Source organism: Symphalangus syndactylus, chromosome 13, assembly GCF_028878055.3.
Source record: "Symphalangus syndactylus isolate Jambi chromosome 13, NHGRI_mSymSyn1-v2.1_pri, whole genome shotgun sequence".
NCBI classification, from domain to species: Eukaryota; Metazoa; Chordata; class Mammalia; order Primates; family Hylobatidae; genus Symphalangus; species Symphalangus syndactylus.
Genome location: NC_072435.2, coordinates 32698013 through 32725102, shown reverse-complemented (window position 1 = coordinate 32725102; position 27090 = coordinate 32698013). Strand labels below are relative to the sequence as shown.

The window sequence follows — 27090 nt, the reverse complement described above, 5'->3', positions numbered from 1 at the left end:
TACACTAGCCAGGGTTTACTGGGAAGGAAGAGGGAGGGCCAGGTGACCATCACAGGCAGCATAAGGTTTAATTCCCAACATGCTGTCTTCTCTCTTTTCACTCTGCAGACCAAGGAAAATGAGGGTTTCACAGTCACAGCTGAAGGAAAAGGCCAAGGCACCTTGTCGGTAAGGAACAGAAACCCACACCTGCCTGGCCCTTGCCCCTCTGCCCCAGAGGGCCCATCTCCTCTTGTCCTCAGCAGTCCTAGTCCTGTGGGCTGACATGGTGTCTCCTCTCCCATCTTACCAGGTGGTGACAATGTACCATGCTAAGGCCAAAGGTCAACTCACCTGTAATAAATTCGACCTCAAGGTCACCATAAAACCAGCACCGGAAACAGGTAAAAGGAATCAAGGCCTTATCTGTCACCTTCCTCCTACCCCTCTTCTAATGTCTTCCCCGCTCCTGAATCAACACACAGGTATACCTTCTCCCATCTTTCTCTCTTCTGTGTTTCTAGAAAAGAGGCCTCAGGATGCCAAGAACACTATGATCCTTGAGATCTGTACCAGGTAAGAAGCTACGTCACTGGGGTTCATCTTGGCCATCCCTCTATCTCTAGCAAGAATTCTTGCAAATAACATCCATGATATTCAATACTTTCCAAGTACATTGTGTATCTGATGCTGTTCTAAGTATCCACCATGTGTCCTAGAAGTAGAGAACACAGACAGTCCTTGCTTTGCATGTTAATGTGAGACCACAGAAATGACTATGTAAGTTGAAACTGTCAAACATCTTAGCAATCAATGGAGAAAAGTACACAATCATTCCACGACCTTTAAAGTTTTCTTTTTTTCTTTTTAGAGAGATAGGGTCTTGCTCTGTCAGCCAGGCTGGAGTGCAGTGGCACAATCATAGCTCACTGTAACCTCAAACTGCCTGGCTCAAGCGATCCTCCTGCCTCAGCCACTCAAGTAGCTGGGACTACAGGCGTGTGCCATGACACCTGGCTAATTTTTATCTTTTATTCTTTCTAGAGGCGGGGCTTCACTGTGTTGCCCAGGCTGGTCTCGAACTCCTAGCCTTGAGCATTCCTCTGCCTTGGGCTGCCAAAGTTTTGGGATTACAGGCATGAGCCACTATGCCCAGCCTAAATGTTTCTATTACAACATTTAAAATTATCATACTGCCAGTTATAAAGATACAGGGAAATGGCCGGGTGCGGTGGCTTCCACCTGTAATCCCAGCACTTTGGGAGGCCGTGGCGGGCAGATCACGAGGTCAGGAGATCGAGACCATCCTGGCTAACACAGTGAAACACTGTCTCTACTAAAAATACAAAAAAATTAGCCGGGCATGTTGGCGGGCACCTGTAGTCCCAGCTACTCGGGAGGCTGAGGCAGGAGAATGGCATGAACCCAGGAGGCGGAGCTTGCAGTGAGCTGAGATTGCGCCACTGCACTCCAGCCTGGGTGAAAGAGCAAGACTCCATCTCAAAAAAAAAAAAAAAAAAATAGAATAAAATAAAATAAAGATACAGGGAAATGAAATTCATAGTAAGATGAGTATTTGACTACAATGTAATTTAAAACATTAGAACATTGAGATGGAAGGCGTATTTGTTTTTTTTTGTTTTTTTTCCTTTGTATGACACGGAGAGTACTTTAGTTCAAAAAATGCTTGCCTTCTTCTCTTTGTATAATTTACAACATGGAGTAAACATCTTTTCTATGCCTTAGTACATTGTCTTGCTCCTTTCTAAGTTTGGATCAGCTTCCAATGTTTTATCCTTTGAGCTTTCCATGTCACAAAATTCCTCCAAGAGTTCCTTTAAAGTGACTTTGTATTCTATAACGTCCCTTCCTCTGGGACATCTTCATCCTTTTTGTCCCCATGACCTTCCTTATTTATGCTAATACATTTGCTTTCCCTGAGTTCCTCTACGCCACCTATCTCTCAAATGGCAGCAGGGTCAGCATCCCCATAGTCTGCTATTCTTCGATAATTCCATTTATGCTCTCTTTGAAGTTCACTTCTGGCATTATCACTTTTCATTTCTTTGCCGCATTTTTATCTTTGTTGGTCAGTTCCCTCTTTTGGTGATACATTGTTGTAAAATCTTATTGGAGTTAGCCACCTGGAGACAGGGAGGCAACACAACTACACACTTTGCTGTCTGTGCATAAATTGAAGAGCAGAAGCTCAGTGACCAATCACTGATGGACTTTGAAAGGAGTGACAGTAATTGGCCCTCAGTTATGATGCTTATCTTTTATTTATGTAGTGATTTCTAGACTGAAGAGTTAGCAACAAAGTTTATACAACTACTCATGATCAATATACCAAGGTTCTGAAAGTGAACCATGTCACTGGGCTACTAGTGTTATTTAACTGAATCATGCAAAGTGAGGGCTGCCTGTATTCTTGCCTTTGTTTTCTAGAACTGAAGCATGGAGGGGGTCAAATAATGCATCCAATGTTATTTAGAGCTGGAATTTGAATCCATGCAGTTGGGTGCAGAGTCTGAGCTCTTAGTCACCTTGACCATTATATTACCTTGCTTTTTATTTCCTTTGGGGAAATGTTTCCTAAAAAATGTAATGCCCCTCTGTGCTGCTATGTGGGAATCGGAAGTCTCAATGCCTGATCAGACCTCCTTGTCCAGGAACAGACCCTTGGGGCTGACCCCTCCTTGGGACCCAATGCCCTTCTTTCTGCACTATCCAGGTACCGGGGAGACCAGGATTCCACTATGTCTATACTGGACATATCCATGATGACTGGCTTTGTTCCAGACACAGATGACCTCAAGCAGGTATGAAGGCTCAGGAGCTGGGATAAGTGGAAAGGAGCCTGGGTTCTGGAAGAGGCTGCAGGGAGAGAGGGGTCCAGGAGGGATTTTTCACAGGCTCCACCTTTCCCCAGCTGGCCAACAGCGTTGACAGGTACATCTCCAAGTATGAGCTGGACAAAGCCTTCTCCGATAGGAACACCCTCATCATCTACCTGGACAAGGTAAGGCTGCATCATCCTCCCCTGAGAGGCTTCCATGGGCACCTTGACCTCTATCTGGCTGGTCTTTTCTTTTCCTTTCAGCTTTTGTCTCTGGGTCAGACTAGCCCTGGGCTAGAGGAGACAGGGTCTGTGCTGCTGAGTGATAGGGGAAGGAGCCTGTAAAATAAGGGGGTCAACCCAGCATCTTCTATAAACATCTCATCTTCTGACCATTTGCCTCCTCCAGCTTCTTATCAAAGTCTTAAACAACCATTGAAAAAAAGCCCCTTTTTTTGGGGGGTTTTTTTTAAGTGCTTTGTAGAGAGCAAGTTCTTGCCTTGTTCCCTAACCCAATCCTGAGCTTTGTTTCTTTCTTTACATCTATTTCTCTCTTCTGTTGTTTTCTTTCTTTCAAGAGACAGGGTCTTGCTCTGTCACCCAGGCTGGAGTGCAGTGTCTTGATACTAGCTCACTGCAAAGTCAAATTCCTGGGCTCAAGAGATCCTCCTGCCTCAGCCACCTGAGGAGCTGGGACTGCAGGCCTGCGACACTGCACCCAGCTAATTTTTTTCATAAATATTATGCTTTTGTACCCAGCTTTTTTTTTTTTTTTTTTTTTTTTTTTTTTTTTTTTAACTGCAGCCTTGACCTCCCAGGCTTACATGATCCTCCCACCTCTGCTTCCTGAGTAGCTGGGATTACAGGTGCATACCACCACACCCGGTGAATTTAAAAAAAACGTTTGTAGATATGGGGTCCCACTGTACTGCCCAGGCTGGTCTTAAACTCCTGAGCTCAAGTGATCCTCCCACCTCAGCCTCCTAAAGTGCTGAGATTACAGGCATAAGCCCCTGGTGCCTGGCCCCAGTTGAATTTTTGTTCTTGTTTCTTCATAAATATTCTGTGTAAGTACCCAGCTGATTGTTTCATTTTTTGTAGAGATAGGGGTCTTGATATGTTGCTCAAGTTGGTCTCAAACTACTGGCCTCAAGCAATCTTCCTGCCTCAACCTCCCAAAGGGCTGGGATTCCAAGCATGAGCCACCACATCTGCCCCCCTTCTGTTATTTTCTCTCCATCTGGCATTCTCTGACTCTCATCTCTACCATAATTTGGGCTTTCTCCTCTCCCTTCTCTATTTCTTCCCATTCTCCTATCCCCATATCCTCCCTGCTAACTCCTGATACCCACAGGGCCCCTCAATCCCATTTTAGTCAGCTTAAGTAACAATAGCTACTAAAACAAAACCCCTAAGAATATGGGGTCTTAACACAACAGACTTGTATTTCTCACTCATGTAAAGTCCAATTGGCATGGGGGGATAAGGAAGGGTCCCTCTGCTCCATGTAGTCACTCAGGGATCCAAGCACCTTCCATCCTGTGGCTCTGCAATCCTTAGGATCTTTTGTAGTTCTCTGCAGGATTCATTCATTCTAGATGAAAATAAGATTGTGCATGGGTTGTTTTTATGGGCATAGATAGCAATCTGTTCAGCCACCTGGCCACACCTAATTGAAAGAGGAGCTGAGAAAGGTAGTCTCACTGTGAGCCTAGGAAGAAAAGTAAATGGATTTGCTGAATTGTTCATTCATCTTTGCCACTTCCTCCTTGATCCTTCAATTTCTCCACCACTGCCTCAGCTCCCAAGACAATGCTGGACTCCCTCCCACATCACCCCACTGACCATGCTCCTCCTTCCCCCTCAGGTCTCACACTCTGAGGATGACTGTCTAGCTTTCAAAGTTCACCAATACTTTAATGTAGAGCTTATTCAGCCTGGTGCAGTCAAGGTCTACGCCTATTACAACCTGGGTGAGCAGCCAACCTAGGGCCTGGGGTCTGATGGTTCCAGGGGCCTGAGAGTCCCAGGTATATATGAATTGTGGAGATCTGAGAATGAAGGTCTAAGGAGTCCAGGGATTTGAGCATTAGTAGTATGACGGTCCCACGGGTCTGAGGGTCCCAAGGATCTATGAGTTGAGGTTCTGAGGTTCTGAGGGGATCTGGGAATGATGGTCTGAGCAGGCCAGGGATTTCAGGATTAGTAATCTGAAGGTCCCAGGGGTTTGAGGGTCCCAAGGATCTATGAGTTGGTTCTAGGGATCTGAGAGTTGGGGTGTGATGGGTTCAGGGGTCTTGGGGTCCTGGGAATATGTGAGTTGCAGGGGGTTCTGAAAATAAGGGTCTAAGGATTCCAGGGATATGAGGGTTAGAGGTCTGAGTGTCCCAGGAATCTATGAATTTGGGGTCTGGGGGTCCCAGGCTTCTGTGAGTTGAAAGTCTAAGAGACCCAACGGTCTGAGAATCCCAAAGATCAGAAAGTAGAGGCGTTCTTGGGGTCCAAGGGATCTGAGGGTTTGAAGACCTAGCATCTCCAGGTCTGAAGACTGAGAATTGGGGATCTGGGCCTCCCAGGCATGGTCTTTGGAGGGAGGCCCTTATCCTCTCATCTTCACATCACATCTGCCTGCAGCGGAAAGCTGTACCCGGTTCTACCATCCGGAGAAGGAGGGTGGAAAGCTGAACAAGCTCTGCCGTGATGAACTGTGCCGCTGTGCTGAGGGTGAGTTCCCTGGAGCCGGGAACAGGTGGGCCTGAGGAAGCCACACTTCCCCAGGTCATCTATCCCATGGCCACGGACCCCCAAAGCCATACCCAGGGGATACCAAGAGGGGTAGGCTCCCAGGGCTGGCCACACCCGTGGGCAGTAGGCCCCAGATAAGGAGTGGGACTTAGACCCTGTCTCTACCCCCACCCTGCAGAGAATTGCTTCATACAAAAGTTGGATGACAAGGTCACCCTGGAAGAACGGCTGGACAAGGCCTGTGAGCCAGGAGTGGACTATGGTGAGTGGGTGATGGGCGGGGGTCACACATGTTTAGCTGTGTGTGTCCAATTGTGTGGTGGGTGGTAGGTATGGTTGTCATGGTGTGGCTTCAGGCTGTGGGTGTGGGTGACTGTGGTGTGTGTGTGAGCATGTATTGTGAGGGGCCATGATTGTGTGGGGAACCATGACTGTGAGTGGCCTGGGTATGCTCATGTGAGAAAAGGTGGATGTGGTTGTATGCATCATTGCGTGGGTGGCTGTGAGTTGTAATTGTGTGTGGCTGTGGTGGTGTGAGGCTGTGGTTGTGGATGACAGTGAGTGTGAGGTCCTGGAGTTACATATATGACCGTAGTTTTCGGTGGCTATGGTTGTGTGCGTGGTTATGCCTGTGGCCATGAGGCTACAGTATTTTGTGCATATGAGTCGCTGTCATTGCATAGTATGAATAGTATGTTACTATACACTGTGGGTGGCTGTGACCTCTGTGCATGCCTATGAGCATGACTGTATGTGGATGGTGACATGGGACCATCTGTGGTTGTGTGTGTAATGAGGGGTGGGCCATAGTGTGACTGGCTGTGATTCTGCAACTTTCCCTTGGGGGAGAGAGCCACATGCCCGGGTGCACTTGCAAACCAGGGTGCCCCTCATGGTCAACCTAGCCCACCACCCACACTGTCCGCCTCTCCCCCACAGTGTACAAGACCCGACTGGTCAAGGCCCAGCTGTCCAATAACTTTGACGAGTACATCATGGCCATTGAGCAGATCATCAAGTCAGGTCAGGCTCAGCACGCTGCCTCCCGTGGCTCTTCCCGGCTTCCTCCCCACCGCTCAGCTTCTTCCCTCTCCCCTTCACTCCAGGCTCGGATGAGGTGCAGGTAGGACAGCAGCGCACGTTCATCAGCCCCATCAAGTGCAGAGAAGCCCTGAAGATGGAGGAGAGGAAACACTACCTCATGTGGGGTCTCTCCTCCGATTTCTGGGGAGAGAAGCCCAAGTGAGTGCTTTTCCTGCGTGTGTGCCCGACCGCCCAACCGCCCCGCCCATGCCACGCCCACACCATTACCACGCCCCTGCACCACGCCCACACCACGCCCCTTCCTGACCTGCCATTCCTCCTTGCAGCCTCAGCTACATCATCGGGAAGGACACTTGGGTGGAGCACTGGCCCGAGGAGGAGGAATGCCAAGACGAAGAGAACCAGAAACAATGCCAGGACCTCGGCGCCTTCACCGAGAGCATGGTTGTCTTTGGGTGCCCCAATTGACCACACCCCCATTCCCCCACTCCCAATAAAGCTTCAGTTATATTTCACGTGTCTGGAGTTCTTTGCCAAGAGCGAGAGGCTGAAATCCCCAGCCGCCTCACCTGCAGCTCAGCTCCATCCTACTTGAAACCTCACCTGTTCCCACTGCATTTTCTCCTGGCGTTCACCTGCGAGTGTGCTGACTTCTTTAGCTAAGGAGCATGGACCTGCCTCACCTGCACGTAGCATGCACCTGCGCCTCACCTCCATTTCACCTGCACACTCACAGGCAGCTCACAGCCCCTTCACCTGAGTTCTCACCTCTTCGCTTACCAGCATCCTCACCTGTTAATCTTACCAATTTTTTTTCTTTTATTATTATTACTATTTTAAGTTCCAGGGTACATGTGCAGGATGTGCAGTTTTGTTACGTAGGTCAAGTGTGCCATGATGGTTTCCTGCACCCATCAACCCATCACCTAGGTTTTTTGTTTGTTTGTATGTTTGTGTGTTTTGAGGCAGAGTCTTGCTCTGTCTCCCAGGCTGGAGTGCAGTGGCACAATCTCGGCCCACTGTAACCTCCACCTCCCGGGTTCAAGTGATTCTGCTGCCTTAGCCTCCTGAGTCGCTGGGATTACAGACGCCCACCACCTTGCCTGGCTAATTTTTGTATTTTTGGTAGAGACAGGGTTTCACCACATTGGCCAGAACTCCTGTTGGTCTTGAACTCCTGATGTCAAGTGATCCGCCCACCTCGGCCTCCCAAACTGCTGGGATTACAGGTGTGAGCCACCGCACCGAGCCCCCATTACCTAGTTACTAAGTCCAGGATGTATTAGGTCTTTTCCCTAATGTTCTCCCCGCTCCCAATGTTACCAATATTTTCATCTGAATCTTTACCGGCTCGCTCCTCTGCACCCTCAGCTGAATCTATGTATGGGTTTTTGTTGTTGTTGTTTTGTTTTTGTGGGGTTTTTTTTTTTTTTTTTGAGATGGAATTTCACTCTTGTTGCCCAGGCTGGAGTGCAATGGCACAATTTCAGCTCACTGTGACCCCGCCTCCTGGGTTCAAGCGATTCTCCTGCCTCAGCCTCCCGAGTAGCTGTGGTTACAGGCACATGCCACCATGCCTGGCTAATTTTTGTATTTTTATTACAGACGGGGTTTCATCATGTCAGTCAGACCGGTCTCGAACTCCTGACCTCAAGTGATCTGCCCGCCTCGGTCTCCTGAAGTGCTGGGATTACAGGCGTGAGCCACCATGCCCCGCCAGGGTTTTTTGTTTTTGTTTTTTAGCATCCTCACCTGGCCCCAACACCTACATCTCTATCTTAAGCTTACCTGTATCTTTACCTTAATAGCATTCTTACCTATATTCTCACCTTTTTCCACCTACATCCTCTCTGGTGAGTGTATTTTCTCTGCATCTTCATCTGGGTCCTCACCTGCATCTTTACCTGCATGCTTTTCTAGATATTTTCTTGTGTTCTTGCCCGCATTCTCACCTGCAGATTTACCTGTCTTCTCACTGTAACTGCCCAATGGGTTCACCTTGCCCGCTAGGTGACAGAACCGATTTATCAGACAGGGGGGTTGCAGTGGAGAAAGAGTAATTCATGCAGAACCAGCTGTGCAGGAGACCGGAGTTTTATTATTACTCAAATCAGTCTCCTCGAGCATTTGGGAATCAGCGGTTTTAAAGATAGTTTGGTGGGCCAGACGCAGTGGCTCATGCCTGTAATCCCAACACTTTGGGAGGCCTAGGCAGGCGGATCACCTGAGGTCAGCAGTTCGAGACCAGCCTGGCCAACATGATGAAACCCCGTCTCTACTAAAAATACAAAAATTAGCCAGGCGTGGTGATGCACACCTGTAGTCCCAGCTACTTGAGAGGCTGAGGCAGGAGAATCGCTTGAACCTGGGAGGCGGAGGTTGCAGTGAACCGAGATCGCGCCACTGCACTCCAGCCTGGGTGACAGAGCGAGACTTCATCTCAAAATAATAATAACAATAATAATAATAATATAGTTTGGGAGGTAGGGGTTTGGGAAGTGAGGAGTGTTGATTGGTGAGGTTGAAGTTGGAATCATAGGGGGTCGAGGTGAGGTTTTCTGTCTTCCGTTCCTGGGTGGGATCACAGAACTGGAGGGGTCAGATTACTGGTCTGGGTGGTGTCAGCTGATCCATTGAGTTCAGGGTCTGCAAAATATCTGGAGCACTGATCTTAGGTTTTACAATAGTGATGTTGTCCCCAGGAGCAATTTGGGGAGGTTCAGACTCTTGGAGCCAAAGGCTGCAGGACCTCTAAACTGTAATTTCTAATCTTGTAGCTAATTTGTTAGTCCGGCAAAGGCAGACTGCTCCCCAGGCAAAAAGGGAGTCTTTTCGGGAAAGGGCTGTTACCAGTTTGTTTCAGAGCCAAACCATGAACTGAATTCCTTCCCAAAGTTATGCCCAGGAATGAACAAGGACAGCTTGAAGCTTAGAAGCAAGATGGAGTCGGTTAAGTCTGATTTCTTTCACCGTCATAATGTCCTCAGTTATGATTTTGCAAAAGCAGTTTCATTACCTGCACCTCCCCCGGCATCTGTCCTTGTAGATTCGCCCGCACCATCAACCTGAAGGCCTGCTCTGCCCTCTCACCTGCATCCTCATCTGTCCTCATTTGCATCCCTTCTGCCCTCCTGCAGCCTCACCTCACTCTCCCAGACCCCGTTTCTAGATGGGCCCGAGCCAGGAGTCCATGCTTTGGGGTGAGCTGTGTCTGGTGACTGCACCCGAGAGGGGGCAGTAGGGGCTGGCAGGCAGGGCAGTGTTTCCGGCTGGAGCCCCAGGGAGGGGAAGACATGAGTCAGCAGTTAGGGAGGGAGTGTGGGGGCTTTGTGGTCACAGCATCACCAGCACCGCGTGGGGAGCAGCAGCCTTGGGTGTGGAGAGCGGGGGCACTGTTGCTAAAGGGGACTGGGGCACCGAGCACCTCCTCTCACTGCACCGCTGGTCCTTTGGGGACTGGGAGGGTGTCTGTATGGAGGGTGGGATGCAGCCTCCCAGCTCTGCACCAAGTCATAACGAAACACCCACTGAGGCTGAAAGTCACACCTCCACAGCCTCTTTTCCTAAGACGCCCCACAACTGTAGGGGTATGGGCAAAATAGATGCACAGCTTACCCTACTCCTTCCAGCTCCTAAATGACAAAGCCTCCTGTCAAACGCCTTGCAACTCACTGGCTATCCCGGCTGACATCTGCCAAGACCACCACTCTACGTCACATCCTTCTTCTCATTTCTTTTTTCTTTTCTTATTCATTCCTCCTTTCTTTTCTTTTCTTTTCTTTTCTTTTCTTTTCTTTTCTTTTCTTTTTTTTTTTTTTGAGAGGAGTCTTGCTCTGTTCCCCAGGCTACAGTGCAGTGACATGATCTCAGCTCACTGCAATCTCTGCCTCCCAGCTTCAAGCAATTCTCCTGCCTCAGCCTCCCAAGTAGCTGAGATTACAGGTGCACACCACCATGCCCGGCTAATTTTTGTATTTTTAGTAGAGATAGGGTTTCACCATGTTGGCCAGGCTGGTCTCGAACTCCTGACCTCAGGTGATCCACCCGCCTCGGCCTCCCAAAGTGCTGGGATTACGGGCATGAGCCACTGCACCTGGCCTTCACTCCCCCTTTCTTCTGTTTGGGATTCATTTCATTCATTTCTTCAACATATGGGGGTGTTTGGTGCTTTTGTTCGTGTTTGCTTTTATTTTGAGCTAAAACCTATCACTTGAGGCTGTGAACAGTGCAGATAGGATCTTATGAAACTTATATTCTAAAAGGGGGAGCAGGATAGGACCCATGAAGACAGCATGGGACCAGGTGTGGTGGCTCACGCCTGTAAGCCCAGCACTTTAGGAGGCCGAGGTGGGCAGATCATTTGAGGTCAGGAGTTCGAGACCAGCCTGGCCAACATGGAGAAACCTCATCTCTACTAAAAATACAAAAAAGTAGCTGGGCATGGTGGCGGGCACCTATAATCCCAGCTATTCAGGAGGCTGAGGCAGGAGAATCGCATGAACCCGGGAGGCGGAGGTTGCAGTGCGCTGAGATGGCACCACTGCACTACAGCCTGGAAAACAAAGCAAAACTCCATCCCCCACACCTGCTCCCCCAAAGAGAAGATAGTGTGGAATGGATTTTGGATGGTGAGGATATCCAAAAAGGGAAGTTCACCCACACAGTGGGTCCAGCGGTTAAGAAGATCACTTAGAGTGGCATGAGGGCTAACGTATGAGATAACATAGCTAGGCTATATAACTAGGCATTTGGTAAAACACTAGTCTAAATGTTGCTAGAAAGGTATTTTAGCCAGGTACAGTGGCTCACGCCTGTAATCCCAGCACTTTGGGAGGCCGAGGTGGGCGGATTACCTGAGGTCAGGAGTTCGAGACCAGCCTGACCAACATGGAGAAACCCTATCTCTACTAAAAATACAAAATTAGCCAGGCATGGTGACACATGCCTGTAATCCCAGCTACTTGGGAGGGTGAGGCAGGAGAATCACTTGAACCTGGGAGGCTGAGGTTGCAGTGAGCCGAGATCGCACCATTGCACTCTAGGTTGGGCAACAACAGCAAAACTCTGTCTCAAAAAAAAAAAAAAAAAGAAAGAAAGGTATTTTATATTTCTTTACTTTTTTGCCTTTTTTCTTTTTTTCCTTTTTGTTGAGAACAGGGTCTCACCATATTGCCCAGGCAGGTCTCAAACTCGTGGGCTCAAGCAATCCTCCCGCCTCTGCCTCCCTAAGTGCTGGGATTACAGGTGTGAGCCACAGCACCTGGCTAGAAAGGTAATTTTCAGAAACATCAACAACCACAGTTGACTTTCAGGACAGGAGATGAGCCTAGGTAATGTGAGTGGACCGCACCTGATCAGTTGAAGGTCTGAGGAGTAAACACCGAAGTTTTCTGAAGAAGGAATTCTGCCTCAAGGTTGCAACTTAGAAATTCTGCCTGAGTTTCCAGGCTTTAGGCTTTAAGACTGTAGTGTCACCTCTTACCTGAGCCTCCAGCCTAACTGGCTTGTCCTGTGGACTTCAGACTTGCCAACTCCCATGATTGTGTGAGCTAATTTCTTAAAATAAATGTGTTACACACTCTCTCTGACTCTATACTTCTCTCTCTTTCTCCATCTGTCTTTGTATCTCTGTGTCCCTGTCTCTCTAGCTTTCCGTGTCTGTCTCTTCTCTGACTCTGTATTTCTGTGTCTCTACAGATCTTTTTTTTTTTTTTTTTTTGAGACAGTCTCTGCCATTGCCCAGCCTGGAGTGCAGTGGCACAATCTCAGTTCATTGCAACTTCTGCCTCCCAGGTTCAAGTGATTCTTGTGCCTCAGCCTCCCAAGTAGCTGGGATTACAGGAGTGTGCCACCACACCCAGCTAATTTTTTATGTATTTTTTGTATTTTTGATAGAGACAGGTTTCCCCATATTGGCCAGGCTGGTCTCAAACTCCCGACCTCAGGTGATCCACATGTCTCAGCCTCCCGAAGTGCTGGGATTAGAGGCGTGAGCCACCGCACCCAGCCTATAGATCCTATCTCTATCTCTCTGTCTATCTTCTATTGGTTCTGTCTCTCGGGAGACACCTGACCAATTCAGGGAGGGCTCCTGTGAGGAGAAGTTTCTTGAGTCAAGATGCAGATGAGCAGAGGGAGCCGGCTTTGGAGATCTAGGGAAGATGGTTCCCAGCAGCAGGAAGAGGAAGTGCAAAGACCCAGGATGTCTGCCTGGGGCAGAGTGAGCAAAAGCACAAGGGTCCAACCACAGAGGCCCCAGTGAAGGTCACTTGGTGTCTTAGCCTAAGCTCAGGGGCAAGCTGACAGCAAACTGTATCTATAAAGGGCCAGATAAGTGTTTTTGGCTTTCAGGGCCAAGAGGTAAAATCAAGGATATTACAAAGATACTTATGAAACGAGACAGAAGCCAGGTGCAGCGGCTCATGCCTGTAATTCTAGCACTTTGGGAGGCTGAGGTGGGCAGATCACCTGAGGTCAGGAGTTCGAGACCAGCCTTGCCAACATATAAACAACATATATGTTACAACATATATAATGGTCAACATATAATACAAAAATTAGCTATGCATTGTGGTGGGCGCCTGTAATCCCAGCTACTCAGGAGGCTGAGGCAGGAAAATTGCTTGAATCTGGGAGGCAGAGGTTGCAGTGAGCCAAAATGGCACCATTGCACTCCAGCCTGGGTGACAGAGTGAGACTCTGCCTCAAAAAAAAAAAAAAAAAGAAATAAAAAGGCCGGGTGCAGTGGCTCATACCTGTAATCCTAGCACTTTGGGAGGCCAAGGCAGGCAGATCACGAGGTCAGGAGATTGAGACCATCCTGGCTAACACGGTGAAACCCCATCTCTACTAAAAATACAAAAAATTAGCCGGGTGCGGTGGCGGGCACCTGTAGTCCCAGCTACTCAGGAGGCTGAGGCAGGAGAATGGCGTGAACCTGGGAGGTGGAGCTTGCAGTGAACCGAGATCGCACCACTGCACTCCAGCCTGGGCGACAGAGCGAGACTCCGTCTCAAAAAAAAAAAAAAAATCCACGCATGAATGCATGCACACTTATACACGGACCTCCCCACACACGTTAACATACCCGTGCAAGCGCGCGCACACGCACAAGCACCAATGCACAGGAACACACACATGCACACACCTGCACACAGCACATATATGCACACCCACTTGCACTTGCGATGCATGTTCACACATACACACACGTGCACATGCATGCAAGTACATGGACCACATGCACATGCACACAGATGCACCACACACACGCATGCACCTGCCCACATATGCATGCACATTTACATGCCAGCACATGTATGATACACAGGCATGCACCTGCACACGTGTACATGATACACACTTGCATGCACACAACTGAATACACACATCCACATGCACACACTGCACACATATATGCATGCAGACTCAGGCACACACACAGAGCACACACCCACTCCTTTATTCCACTCTCGTACTTTTCACTGCACTTGTCACATCAAAACACAACAGAAGGCTGGACATGGTGGCTCACGTTTGTAATCCCAGCACTTTGGGAGGCTGAGGTGGGTGGATCGCTTCAGGTCAGGAGTTCGAGACCAGCCTGACCAACATGGTGAAACCCCATCTCTACTAAAAATACGAAAAGCAGCCAGGCGTGGTGGTGAGCGCCTGTAATCTCAGCTACTCAGGAGGCTGAGGCAGGAGAATCACTTGAACCTGGGAGGTGGAGGTTGTAGTAAGCTGAGATCGTGCCACTGCACTCCAGCCAGGGCAACAGAGTGCGACTCCATCTCAAAAACAACAAAAAATAAACAAACAGACAAAAAAACCCACAACATATTATTTTCTTGTTTATGAGGCTTCTTGTCTCTCTGGCTCCGCCAAAAGAGGATCACCATCGGAGCAGGGACCCTTCTTGCTGTTGTTCACTGCTGCATCCCCCACACCTAGAGCAGAGCCTGGCATGGACAGAAAGTCCTCGGTAAATATTTGGTGGCCCCAAGCGAATGAAGCATCGAAGAAGGGAAAGCTGGGGGCTCCCCACTGCACTTGCCACCTGAGTCACATTTTCAGAAGCCTCTGGAAAGTGTGAGAGTCTGCATGAGTGAGAGTGAGACAGGGCCAAGTCCGGGGGCGGTGGGGACCGGAAGAAGAGGAGGGTGAGTGGGGGAAGGGGTGGGGCTGAACCCCAGCTCTAAAGGCGGCCCACGGGTGCCTGTCCGCAGCGTGCACAGCCCAGGAGTGTTGAGCAATTTCGGTTTCCTCTGAGGTTAAAGGACCCAGGCGTGTCAGCCCTGCTCCAGACACCTTGGGCATGGAGGAGAGTGTCGTACGGCCCTCAGTGTTTGTGGTGGATGGACAGACCGACATCCCATTCACAAGGCTGGGACGAAGCCGCCAGAGACAGTCGTGCAGTGTGGCCCGGGTGGGTCTGGGTCTCTTGCTGTTGCTGATGGGGGCCGGGCTGGCCGTCCAAGGCTGGTTCCTCCTGCAGCTGCACTGGCGTCTAGGAGAGATGGTCACCCGTCTGCCCGTGAGTGGGACCGGGGGGCTGACAGTAGGTGGAGGCGAGGGGGGCTCTCCTGTGTCACTGTGGGTCACTGTGTGTCTGTGTGTGTGTCTGTGTGTGTGTGTGTGTGTGTGTGTGTGCAGGACAGGGCACAGGCTGAGAGCAGCTGGCTTGACTGGTTGCTGCTCCCAACTTTGGGCAAGTGAATTCACCTCTCTGAACCTCAGTGTCTTCATCTACAAAATAAGGGCAGTCTCTTCACAGGGATGAAGTATGCTATGGCGTGTGTAGTACCAGACGGTGCCAGCTTCACCCGTCGGAACGGACACCCCAGCACTGCCATGCACACCCCTGTGCACACACACATGCATTTTCTCTGTACTTTTTTATTTTTGAGACGGAGTTTCACTCTTGTTGCCCAGGCTGGAGTGCAATGGCTTGATCTCTGCTCACCACAACCTCCGCCTCCCGGGTTCAAGTGATTCTCCTGCCTCAGCCTCCCGAGTAGCTGGGACTACAGGCATGCACTACCAAGCCTGGCCAATTTTGTATTTTTAGTAGAGATGGGGTTTCTCCATGTTTGTCAGGCTGGTCTTGAACTCCCGACCTCAGGAGATCCGTACACCTCAGCCTCCCAAAGTGCTGGGATTACAGGTGTGAGCCACCGTGCCTGGCCTTCTCTGTACTCTTATTACTGTTACTGCAATTGTCATAAATTCTCTGACCATTTCCATCTGTGGAAATCTCTCGGGCTGCTTCCAGCTGGCTGTGGATGTGTCCGCCTGTCTGTGTGCCTCACCTGGGGGTCTATGTGTGCCCAACACCATACCCATGTGGGCTTGGCCCCTTTTGTGTCCTGGGTCTGGATCCAGTGGCCACACATTCGTGTCCACGTACCAATGTGGACGTATGTGCGTGTACCCACATGTCCACGCACCCGTCTAGCTGCAGCCAGTGTGTTCGCATTGTCTTTGTATGTGGGTCTCTGTGTCTGTAGATGCACATGGATCCATAAACCACAAACCACATGTCCACGCATCTGAGGCCACATGTGTCTTCTCAGCATCATGATGATGTTAAGGTCTGTGCCCTGTGGCAGGTGCTATATCCCAAGGGTGGTGTCCATGTGTCCAGCCATCTCGCTGTCTGCATTTTTTTTTTTTTTGAGACAAGGTTTCTCTCCCATCACCCAGGCTGTAGTGTAGTGGTGCAGTCTTGGCTCACTACAACCCCACCTCCCAGGTTCAAGTGATTCTCCTGTCTCAACCTCCTGAGCAGTAGCTGGGATTACAGGCATCCGCCACCGTGCCTGGCTAATTTGTGTATTTTTAGTAGAGATGGGATTTCACCATGTTGGCCAGACTTGTCTCGAACTCCTGACCTCAAGTGATCCACCTGCCTCAGCCTCCCAAAGTGCTGGGATTACAAGTGTGAGCTACCATGCCTGGCTTTGTCCATGTATTTTTAAATATTACTTATTTATTTAATTAACTACATATTTATTTATCTTAGAGACTGGGTCTCACTCTGCTGCCCAGGCTAGAGTGGAGTGTCACGATCATAGCTCACTGCAGCATTTAACTCCTGGGCTCAAGCAAGCCTCCTGCCCCACCACATACAGGCACACACCACTATGCGTGGCTAATCTTTAACATTTTTTGTAGAGATGAGGTCTTGCTGTGTTGCCCAGGCTGGTCTTAAACTCCTGGCCTCAAGCCATCCTCCCACTTTGGCCTCCCAAAGTGCTGGGATTACAGGTGTAAGCCTCCGTGCTGGGCAATGTTACTTATTTATTAAACCCTTTTATTTATTTATTTATTTATTTATTTTTGAGATAGAATCTCACTCTGTCACGCAGGCTAGAGTGCAGTGGCACAATCTGGGCCCACTGCAACCTCCCGGGTTCAAGCAATTCTCCTGCCTCAGCCTCCAGAGCAGCTGGGATTACAGGCACCCACCACCACGCCCAGCTAATTTTCGTAGTTTTAGTAGATACAGGGTTTTACTGTGTTGGCCAGGCTGGTCTCGAACTCCCGACCTCAGGTAATCTGCCCACCTCGGCCTCCCGAAGTGCTGGAATTACAGGCATGAGCCAATGCACCCAACCTATTAAACCTTTCTCTAGTGCATACTATGTGCCAAACACTGTAATAATGCCTTACATATATTAATTCATTAAAGGCCAAGCAGACACGATTTGTAACTCCATTTACATAGAGGGAAACTGAGGCACCAAGTGGTTGTGAGGCTGCTGGACAGGAGGTGTGTGTCTGCAAGTGAGAGTATGTGGCCCTGTGTACGTGTCTGAGGGTGGTGTCGGTGGCTATGGTCCTCGTGTCTCAAAGCCGTGTGTGAGCAATGCGAGGGTGTGGCCCCCGCTGCAGGTTCTTACCGCTGGCCCCTTCTGCATTTTCAGGACGGACATGCAGGCTCCTGGGAGCAGCTGATACAAGGTGAGTCAGAGTCCTGGTCCCAGGGAAGGAGGTGAGATGATTCCCACGCTGCCCTCCCCGCCTCGGTCAATTGCCCAATATGATTTGCACAACTGGCCAAATCCTCACAGGTGCCCCTCCCCCAGGCCTGAGAAGCAGAAGTTTGGGTCACTCCGGAAGGGGTGGGGTTGATTCCAGGAGGTATACACGGTGACCCTTTAGGAGGCTGGCTTTTTACCTCCACTGTCTTCGTCTCTAACCTCTGACCCTCTTTCCCCAGAACGAAGGTCTCACCAGGTCAACCCAGCAGCGCATCTCACAGGTGAGGGGGACCCTGGATCCTGGCAAGGGGCAGGGGTCAGGGCATCTCGGGAAGACCAGATAAACACCATACATACCAGTGTATTCATTCATTCATTCCTTATTTACTCACAGAGTTGCTCAGAACATAGGCTGCAAGTGCTATGTATTTCCAGTTTTATTTATTTTATTATTTTTTATTTCTATTTATTCATTTATTTATTTATGAGACAGTCTCGCTCTGTTGCCCAGGCTAGAGTGCAGTGGCGTGATCTCGGCTCACTGCAATCTCTGCCTCCTGGGTTCAAGCGATTCTTCTGCCTCAGCCTCCCGAGTACCGGGGATTACAGGCATGCACCACCACGCCCGGTTAATTGTTTTGTATTTTTAGTAGAGACACGGTTTCGCCATGTTGGCCAGGCTGGTCTCAAACTCCTGATCTCAGGTGATCCTCCTACCTCAGCCTCCCAAAGTGCTGGGATTACAGGCGTGAGCCACCGCGCCCGGCCTAGTTTTATTAATTTAATGAACTCTCATATAGTGCTTATGCTGTGTTATGTGCTGTGACACACTTTCTACATATTAATTCATTACATTCCAAGCAGGTGCTATTAATACGTCCATTTTACAGAGAGGGAAACTGAGGCACACAGCAAGTACGAGGTGCCGCCTTGGTTTCTTGGTTTTGCAAACTTGCATGTTTGGACACTTTTTTTTTTTTTTTTTTGAGACAGGGTCTTACTCTGTCAACCAGGCTGGAGTGGCCCTATCATGGCTCACTGCACCCTCAACTTGCCAGGTGGAGGGATCCTCCCACCTCAGCTTCCCCGGCACCTGGGACTACAGGTGCGTGCCATCATGCCCAGCTAATCTTTTTGTTTTTTGTAGAGACAGGGTCTCCCTATGTTACTTCATCTGGAACTCCTGGCCTCAAACTCCTGGGCTCAGGGGATCTTCTTGCCTCAGCCTCCCAAAGTGCTGGGATTATAGGGGTGAGACGCCACACCCAGCAAAGTTTTGACACTTTTGGCAAGTCACTTAATGTTTCCATGCCTCAGTTTCCCCACCTGCAAAAGGGGGATGCAAAGCGTTGAGAGGTAGACTAAGCAAGTTAATTTGCTTCCCTGTGCCTCAGTTTCCCGCATCTGCAAAGCAGGGATAAAGCAAATTAATACGTACAAACAGGCTAGGCAGGGTGGCTCATGCCTGTAATCCCAGCACTTGGGAGCCTGAAGGATCAGTTGAGTCCAGGAATTCGAGACCAGCCTGGGCCACATTGCGAGACCCCCACCTCTACAAACACACACACACACGCACGCACATGCACACACACACACATGCACACACACACACAAACAGCCTAGTGGTGACTGACCTGGATTCACACAGCAGGAGTAAGACATGTGAGGCCAGGCGTGGTGGCTCACACCTGTAATCCCAGCACTCTGGGAGGCCGAGGCAGGCAGATCACCTGAAGTCAGGAGTTCAAGACCAGCCTCAGCAACATGGCAAAACCCCATCTCTACTAAAACTACAAAAAGTAACTGGGTGTGGTGGTGGGCACCTGTAGTCCCAGCTACTCAGGAGGCTGAAGCAGGAGAACCGCTTGAACCTGGGAGGCGGAGCTTGCAGTGAGCTGAGATCACGCCACTGCACTCCAGCCTGGGCTACAGAGCGAGACTCTGTGTCAAACAAACAAACAAACCAACCAACAACAGAGAAAGACATGTGCTGACCGGCAGCCCCCTTTCTCTCTCTCCCCAACAGGGGCCAACTCCAGCTTGACGGGCAGAGGGGGGCCACTGCTATGGGAGACACAGCTGGGCCTGGCCTTCCTGAGGGGCCTCAGCTACCACGATGGGGCCCTTGTGGCCACCGAGGCTGGCTACTACTACATGTACTCCAAGGTGCAGCTGGGCGGTGTGGGCTGCCCGCTGGGCCCGGCCAGCACCATCACCCACGGCCTCTACAAGCGCACGCCGCGCTACCCCGAGGAGCTGGAGCTGTTGGTCAGCCAGCAGTCACCCTGCAGACAGGCCACCGGCATCTCCCGCGTCTGGTGGGACAGCAGCTTCCTGGGTGGTGTGGTGCACCTGGAGGCTGGGGAGGGGGTGGTCGTCCGTGTGCTGGATGAGCGCCTGGTTCGACTGCGTGACGGCACCCGGTCTTACTTTGGGGCTTTCATGGTGTGAAGGAAGGAGCGTGGTGCATTGGACATGGGTCTGACACGTGGAGAACTGAGGGTGCCTCAGGGGAAAGAAAACTCATGAAGCAGAGGCGGGGTGCGGTGGCTCACGCCTGTAATCCCAGCACTTTGGGAGGCTGAGGCAAGTGGATCACCTGAGGTCAGGAGTTCGAGACCAGCCTGGCCAACATGGCAAAACCCCATCTCTACTAAAGATACAAAAATTAGCCAGACGTGGTGGTGCCTGCCTGTAATCCCAGCTACTCAGGAGGCTGAGGCAGGAGAATTTTGCTTGAACCCGGGAGGCGGAGGTTGCAGTGAGCCAAGATCACACCACTGCACTCCAACCTGGGAAATGGAGTGAGACTTTGCCTCAAAAAAAAAAAAAAAAAAAAAAAGAAAGGAAGAAAGAAGAAAACTCAGGAAACAAATCTTGGAGGACATGCCAGGGAACCCAAAACTCAAAGGCGAAGAGCTCAGTGGGCACCACCAGGGACCAAGAACTCAGCCATCTCGAGGGGCTGAAGCCCCGCAGGCACCTTCAGAAGACCCACGTAGACTGCAGACCCTGCCACGGACAATACTAAGGACAAAAACCCAGAGACTTGGGGTCTGTGGGCCCCCAAACATTGGGTAAAGTTGATTTGCCTGATATTCAGGAAGAAGGGGTGAGGGGTGGGTATTTATGCTTTTGATTCAGAAGAAAGTGGGACTTGGGATTCCAGGGACTTGGCTGGGGATGGGAAACTTCCTCCACTTCCCTACTCTCATTATGAGTACGGACAGGGTGGGCGGGAGACTGATCATCAGGACTCCTCATGAAAAGCCCAGCCCCACCCCACCTACAGTCAGAGTCACATACTCAGATCCCACCCACAGACTGGTGGCCACACCTCAGCCTGGTCACAGTTAACACTCATATACATGAGCACAGCAGTGTGCTCGTAACTGTTTAACAACTAGCTGTCCTGGGAGGGGGACAGCTTTGTAATGTTTGCCAGTTTCCATGGGGTAAATGCTACCACCATGGCTGATTTCATCACTGCCAAGCATAGACATCCCTAACAGGACACCACAGATCTGTCCCCGGCATCCAGCCCAGGGCCTGGCACAAAGCAGGCTCTAGGGAAATGCTTGCTGATCGAAAGGAAGGAAGAAAGAATGACTATACAGTCACACCTATGGCATCCCACAGAATCTGTCACATGGCTGCATAATCTCAGCCACTCTTTCACAACTGTAGACTCATACACGCAAAGTGCCAGATTCATGCACAACCACACAATCACGTGGAAGTCATAGACGGCATCACAGACAGTCGCAGCACTGTGTGTATGTTATAACACAACCACACAAAACTCAGCATCCCAGCTACACAGCCACCCCCAGAGGTGTCACCGTCACACTTGGTAATTAATACTCATTACATCAGACACAGACAGACCAAGTTATAGTCAGACCTGGTTACACACACATACGCACACACAACATCACAATGACAAACACACAACATTACACACACAACATCACAATGACAAACACATATTACACACACAACATCACGATGACAAACACATCACACACACATCACAATGACAAACACACATTACACACACACAACATCACAATGACACACATTACACACACATCACAATGACACACATTACACACACACAACATCACAATGACAAACACATCACACACACATCACAATGACAAACACACATTACACACACAACATCACAATGACACACATTACACACACAACATCACAATGACACACATTACACACACACACATCACAATGACAAACACATCACACACACATCACAATGACAAACACACATTACACACACAACATCACAATGACAACCACACATCACACACACACATCACAATGACAAACACATCACACACACATCACAATGACAAACACATCACACACGCATCACAATGACAAACACACATTACACACACATCACAATGACAAACACACAACATTACACACATATACATACAGCCTGAGGGCCCTCCCTAGCCCAGACTAACACATCTTGGGGTGAGGACCAGACCTTGTTCATGACCCTGGGCCTCTTAACCACCGATCTTTGAAATAAATGGCAAATAGTTGTACCTGGATCTGTCTAGTTCTTAGGGGAAGAAACCGAAGAAGGGTGGAGAGGAATTGTCAGGCCTAAAGAGCCCCACAGGGAAAGGGAGGAGTCGGATGGGGGGCAACCATCCGCAACAAGTCATGGCTCCTAGAGGCAGAGGGATGGAGGTAATGACCCATGGAGGTCATTTTACAGATGAGGAACCTGGTCCCAGTTGGCTCAAGTCCATGCAGGGAATGTGGGGGAAACCAGAGACCTCACGTCTGGATCTGGCTTCCTCTCCAATCCACAATTCCTGAGGAAGTAGAGGCTACATCCCGCAAGACGCCCTTATTAGACACATCCAGGACAGAGTGACAATCCGCCAAGTCAGCTGGAAGCATAAAACACAGGGAGCTGGTGGGTTGGGTGGCGGCAGATAATGATATGCATACAAATTAGAGGGTCTATGCAAATGAGCATTGCTGCAGTGTGGCTGGAGGGAATCCTTAGTTCCTAGGATTCTAGGATATGGGTTTCCACCCCAGAGGTGAATGTATTGTTATTATTGTTTTGTTGTTGTCGTGAATGACAAGTCAAAATTTGTGGGTTATTGTTGTTATTGCCAATGGTATTCTTGTCATTATTGCACAGTACAGGGATGAAGGAAACAGACTTTGTAATCAGATGATCCTGGGTTCTGAGTCCACTCTGCCACTCACCAGCTATATGACCTCGAGCAAGTTCCGTTACCTCTCAATGCTTCAGTTTCCCCATCGGCAAAATGGTTGTGTGGGGAGAGGAACAACAGTACAGATTCACCATCCCAAATTCGAAATGCTCCAAATCTAGGCCGGGCGTGGTAGCTCATGCCTGTAACCCCAGCACTTTGGGAGGTCAAAGTGGATGGATAACCTGAGGTCAGGAGTTCCAGACCAGCCTGGCCAACATGGCGAAATCCCGTCTCTACTAAAAATACAAAAAGTTAGCTGGGTGTGGTGGGGGGCTCCTGTAACCCCAGCTACTCGGGAGGCTGAGGCAGGAACCCTGGAGGTTGAGGTTGCAGTGAGCTGAGATCACACCATTGCACTCCAGCCTGGGTGACAGAGCAAGACTCCCATCTCAAAAAAAAAACAAAAAACAAAAAACAAAAAAAATCTCCAAAATCTGAAACTTTTTGAGCCCCAAGTGTGATGCCACAAGTGGGAAATTCCACAACTCATCACATGTGACAGATTGCAGTGGAAATGCAGGCACACACCACGAAGTTTACTCAGCATCCTCAAAGGAAATCCCCGTCAGCAGCTATATATCATTTTCTCACATGCCAGATAGGTATCTCTCATCTTCTACTGTTAAGTACTTATGTGTGAATAGGTGGAGGAAAATGATTGCTGGTTCGTAGCATATAAATTCAGAGTCAGGAATGATGGTGATGTTGGCCGGGTGCGGTGGCTCATGCCTGTAATCCCAATGTCATATCCTACCTTGTTTTTAACCTGATTGACTCTCCGTTAGCTGAGAGAGCCAGGCAGACTCCATTTTGGCTCCTTCATTTGCAGCCCCTTACCCAACCCCCTTCCTCAAGGACTTAAGCTGACTCCCAGCACATCCAAGAATGCAATTACTGACAAGATACCGTGGCAAGCTATATCCACGGTTCCCAGGAATTCGTCCGGTTGATAGTATCCAAAACCCCCGCGTCTATCACCTTGTGATAGATTTAAAGCCCCTGCACCTGGAACTGTTTGTTTTCCTGTCACCATTTGTCTTTTTAATTTTCTTGCCTGTTTTGCTTCTGTAAAATTGCTTCAGCTAGGCTCCCTCCTCCCCTTCTAAACCAAGGCATGAAAAGAAACCTAGCCCCTTCTTCGGGACTGAGAAAATTTTGAGCGCCAGCCATCTCTCAGTCGCCGGCTAATAAAGGACTCCCGAATTAGTCTAAGAGTGTGGCGTTTCTCTATAACTCGCTTGGTTAAAACATTTGGAGGCCACAGCGAGATCCGCCACCGGGTGAAAGCTGGACCCATTCCGGGCTCCCCTGGACAGACGGCAAGCTTATAGGGGAGTCGCCACCTCAAGACGTTCCAGGGCCATGTAGGCCACCATCTTCCGGAGGGGAACGGATCGCCTGCCGGTGTGCCCAACAAAATTCAACTCCTGAGTCCTCAGTTTCTGGTCCCGGGAAGGTAAGTCAGATCTGACTCCGTTTCTCTGGGAGGGAGGCGGCCCTGATGAGGGCGTCCCTCTGACTCTATCCATATTCCAGGATGCTGGAGGACAGAGTCCTGGTTTCTGTCAGGCTTCTCTGTAAGACTAGTCTCTTTCTCTCTCTCACTATCTATCTCTTCTCCTTCTCTCGTTGAGGTCCCAAGGAGACCTCTGTTTTAAAACGGGTATTAAAGAATTGTAATAAACTCTGTGTGAGTGAGTGAGTGAGTGTGCAGGTCAAGGGCTTGTGCTTGAATTTCCAGTTCGTAGCTCCACGGCGAAAGTTACGGAATTCGAGTAGGCCCTCACCTGTGGTTCCGTGGCGACCTCATATGACTTAGGGCAGCATCGAGCATAGCTCAATCCGAGCCGGGGGTTTATACCAGCCTGCCAATGCTAAGAGGAGCCCAAGTCCTCACAAGGGGAGTGGCCAGGCAGGCATCTGACTGATCCCATCACGGGACCCCCTCCCCTTGTCTGTCTATAAAAATTGTCATGATTGTCTATATACCCCAGTGTCTATTGTCCTGTTTAGTGTCTATTGTCCTGTTTGGTGTCTGTCTAAATTTCATAGGTCAGGTCGCCGATATTGCCCAAGACAACTGGGTAAGGACTTCAAAGTCCTTGTTGCAGACTTTCTATCACAGGAGGTCTCAGGCGTGTCTCTTCGGGTTGCCAGGCCCAGGGGCCACTCCTCCGCCAGTTTAGAAACGAAACAGCCTCCTTCCCCCATAGCAGGGGCTCCCCAACCCACGGATGAGGAGTGGGAAGTGACGGTGCCCGACCCCCTCCTCAGGGACCCCGGCTCCCGTGCCTTCAGGCGTCAAAGACCCCAACTTCCCCGAGCACCAGCGCGTCCGCACCCGGCTCAGAACGCAGGGGCCCGGACTGCTGCAGTGACCTTGGTCCCGGCCCGGGCTTCTGAGCTGGGCTTGCAGCGCCTGACGGGGCCTGGAGGTGGGGCGGGGGGACTGCGGAGTAGTCCTGGAGACCCAGCGCTGCCCAGCAGGGCTCCTCCCAGCCCGAGAAGATCCGAGTGGCCCCTTTTCCTCCTCATCCCCATCCCTTACCCCGCACATCTACCTCTGTTCTTCCAATACTGCAGCCCCCCAGGCTGTGAATTTCTCTGTCCCTGCTGGGTTTAATATTTCTGCTTAAACCTTGTTAATTGCCTCCAGAATGGGAAAGTCTTCTTCTCAGCCCTGTAGAAATTGGAGCCCTCTCCAACGTATGTTACAGAATTTCTCCGCCGTGCGCGGTGGCTCACGCCTGTAACCCCAGCACTTTGGGAGGCCGAGGCGGGTGGATCACGAGGTCAGGAGATCGAGACCATCCTGGCTAACACGGTGAAACCCCGTCTCTACTAAAAATACAAAAAAATTAGCCAGGCATGGTGGCGGGCGCATGTAGTCCCAGCTACTCCGGAGGCTGAGGCAGGAGAATGGCGTGAACCCGGGAGGCAGAGGTTACAGTGAGCCGAGATCGCGCCACTGCACTCCAGGCTGGGCTACAGAGCAAGACTCCGCCTCAGAAAAAAAAAAAAAAAAAAAGTTCCAGAAGGAAGGACTCACTCCTGCCTGGAAAGGACCTCATACTGTCATCCTCACCACGCCCACAGGTGTCTGAAATTGGACAGCATTCCTGCTTGGATTCATCATTCTCACATCAAAAAGGCCAACCAAGTCCAGCAAGAAACATGGGACCCCAAGCCTTGGTCGGGCCCCTTAAAACTGCACTTAAGTCGAGTGAAGCCATTAGATTAATTCTTTTTATTTACCTCTTTTGTTTGTTTCCACCTGTCATGCCCTCTGCTCCTTCCTACTCTTTTCTCCTTACTTCTTTCACGACAGGACGTGTATTTGCAAACACCACCTGGAAGGCGGGGACCTCCAAGGAAGTCTCTTTTGCAGTCGATTTATATGCTTTGTTCCCAGAGCCTGCCCGCACCCATGAAGAGCAACGCAATCTGCTGGTCATGGGAGCAGGGAACGTCGACCTTGCAGCAGGGTTTGGACACATAGGAAGCCGGACTGGATGTGGAAGCTCCAAAGGTGCAGAAAACGGACTCCAGTGTGCTGTCTTTTACCTCTGTCCTGGAAATCACCCTGACTCTGGTTGTCGAGATTCTTATCAGTTTTTCTGCCCTCACTCGTCATGTGTAACCCTAGCTACTTACCCTGGAGGATCAACCCGGTCCTCAACCCTCTCGATAACTCTCACTTCCCATCCTAGACTGTGTAGTATGAGAAATTGTAACCCTCTTACCATAACTATCCGTAACCATGGTACAGCTCAATGGTATTATGGTATGTCATGGGGACTAAGGCTTTATATCTCAGGATTCGATGTTGGAACTATGTTCGCCATCCAGAAAAAAACCTCGTCCCGTGGAGCCCTCCTAAGCCAATGGGACCTTTAACTGATTTAGGTGATCCTATGTTCCCAAAACACCCAGACAGGGTCGATTTAACTGTCCCGCCGCCGTTCCTGGTTCCTAAATCTCAGCTGCAATGACAACACCTCCAACCCAGCCTGATGTCCATTCTGGACAGGGTACTTCACCTCCTTAATCTCACCCAGCCTAAACTAGCCCGAGATTGTTGGTTGTGCCTGAAGGCCAAACCCCCATATTATGTTGGATTAGGAGTAGAAGCTGTGCTTAAAATGGGCTCTCTTTCGCCGGGCGCGGTGGCTCACGCCTGTAATCCCAGCACTTTGGGAGGCTGAGGCAGGTGGATCACAAGGTCAGG

At 50.0% G+C, this 27090-nt stretch overlaps 2 protein-coding genes across 3 annotated transcripts in view; both read left to right on the top strand.

Annotated features, from left to right (window-relative positions):
* Positions 1–7122, top strand: part of C3 (complement C3) — a 42619-nt gene extending 35497 nt beyond the window's left edge. The window contains exons 31-41 of the mRNA XM_055240183.2: positions 109–168; positions 293–383; positions 504–555; positions 2714–2801; positions 2912–3001; positions 4686–4791; positions 5453–5542; positions 5742–5825; positions 6503–6586; positions 6670–6805; positions 6934–7122. Coding sequence (XP_055096158.1) covers positions 109–168; positions 293–383; positions 504–555; positions 2714–2801; positions 2912–3001; positions 4686–4791; positions 5453–5542; positions 5742–5825; positions 6503–6586; positions 6670–6805; positions 6934–7075 — 1023 coding nt within the window. The 3' untranslated portion in view covers positions 7076–7122. The remainder of the gene's footprint in view (positions 1–108; positions 169–292; positions 384–503; positions 556–2713; positions 2802–2911; positions 3002–4685; positions 4792–5452; positions 5543–5741; positions 5826–6502; positions 6587–6669; positions 6806–6933) is intronic.
* Positions 7123–14781: 7659 nt separating this feature from the next.
* On the top strand, positions 14782–24074 carry TNFSF14 (TNF superfamily member 14). 2 transcript variants are annotated; one of them, XM_055240280.2, is made up of 4 exons: positions 14782–15143; positions 17536–17572; positions 17832–17873; positions 19619–24074. In XM_055240280.2, the coding sequence occupies exons 1-4, from the start codon at positions 14925–14927 to the stop codon at positions 20041–20043; spliced, it is 723 nt and encodes a 240-aa protein (XP_055096255.1). In that variant the 5' UTR covers positions 14782–14924; the 3' UTR covers positions 20044–24074. The 2 variants fall into 2 exon arrangements, with proteins under 2 accessions (XP_055096255.1, XP_055096256.1); XM_055240281.2 differs by having other exon boundaries at positions 14826–15035.
* The last annotated feature ends 3016 nt before the right edge of the window (positions 24075–27090 follow it).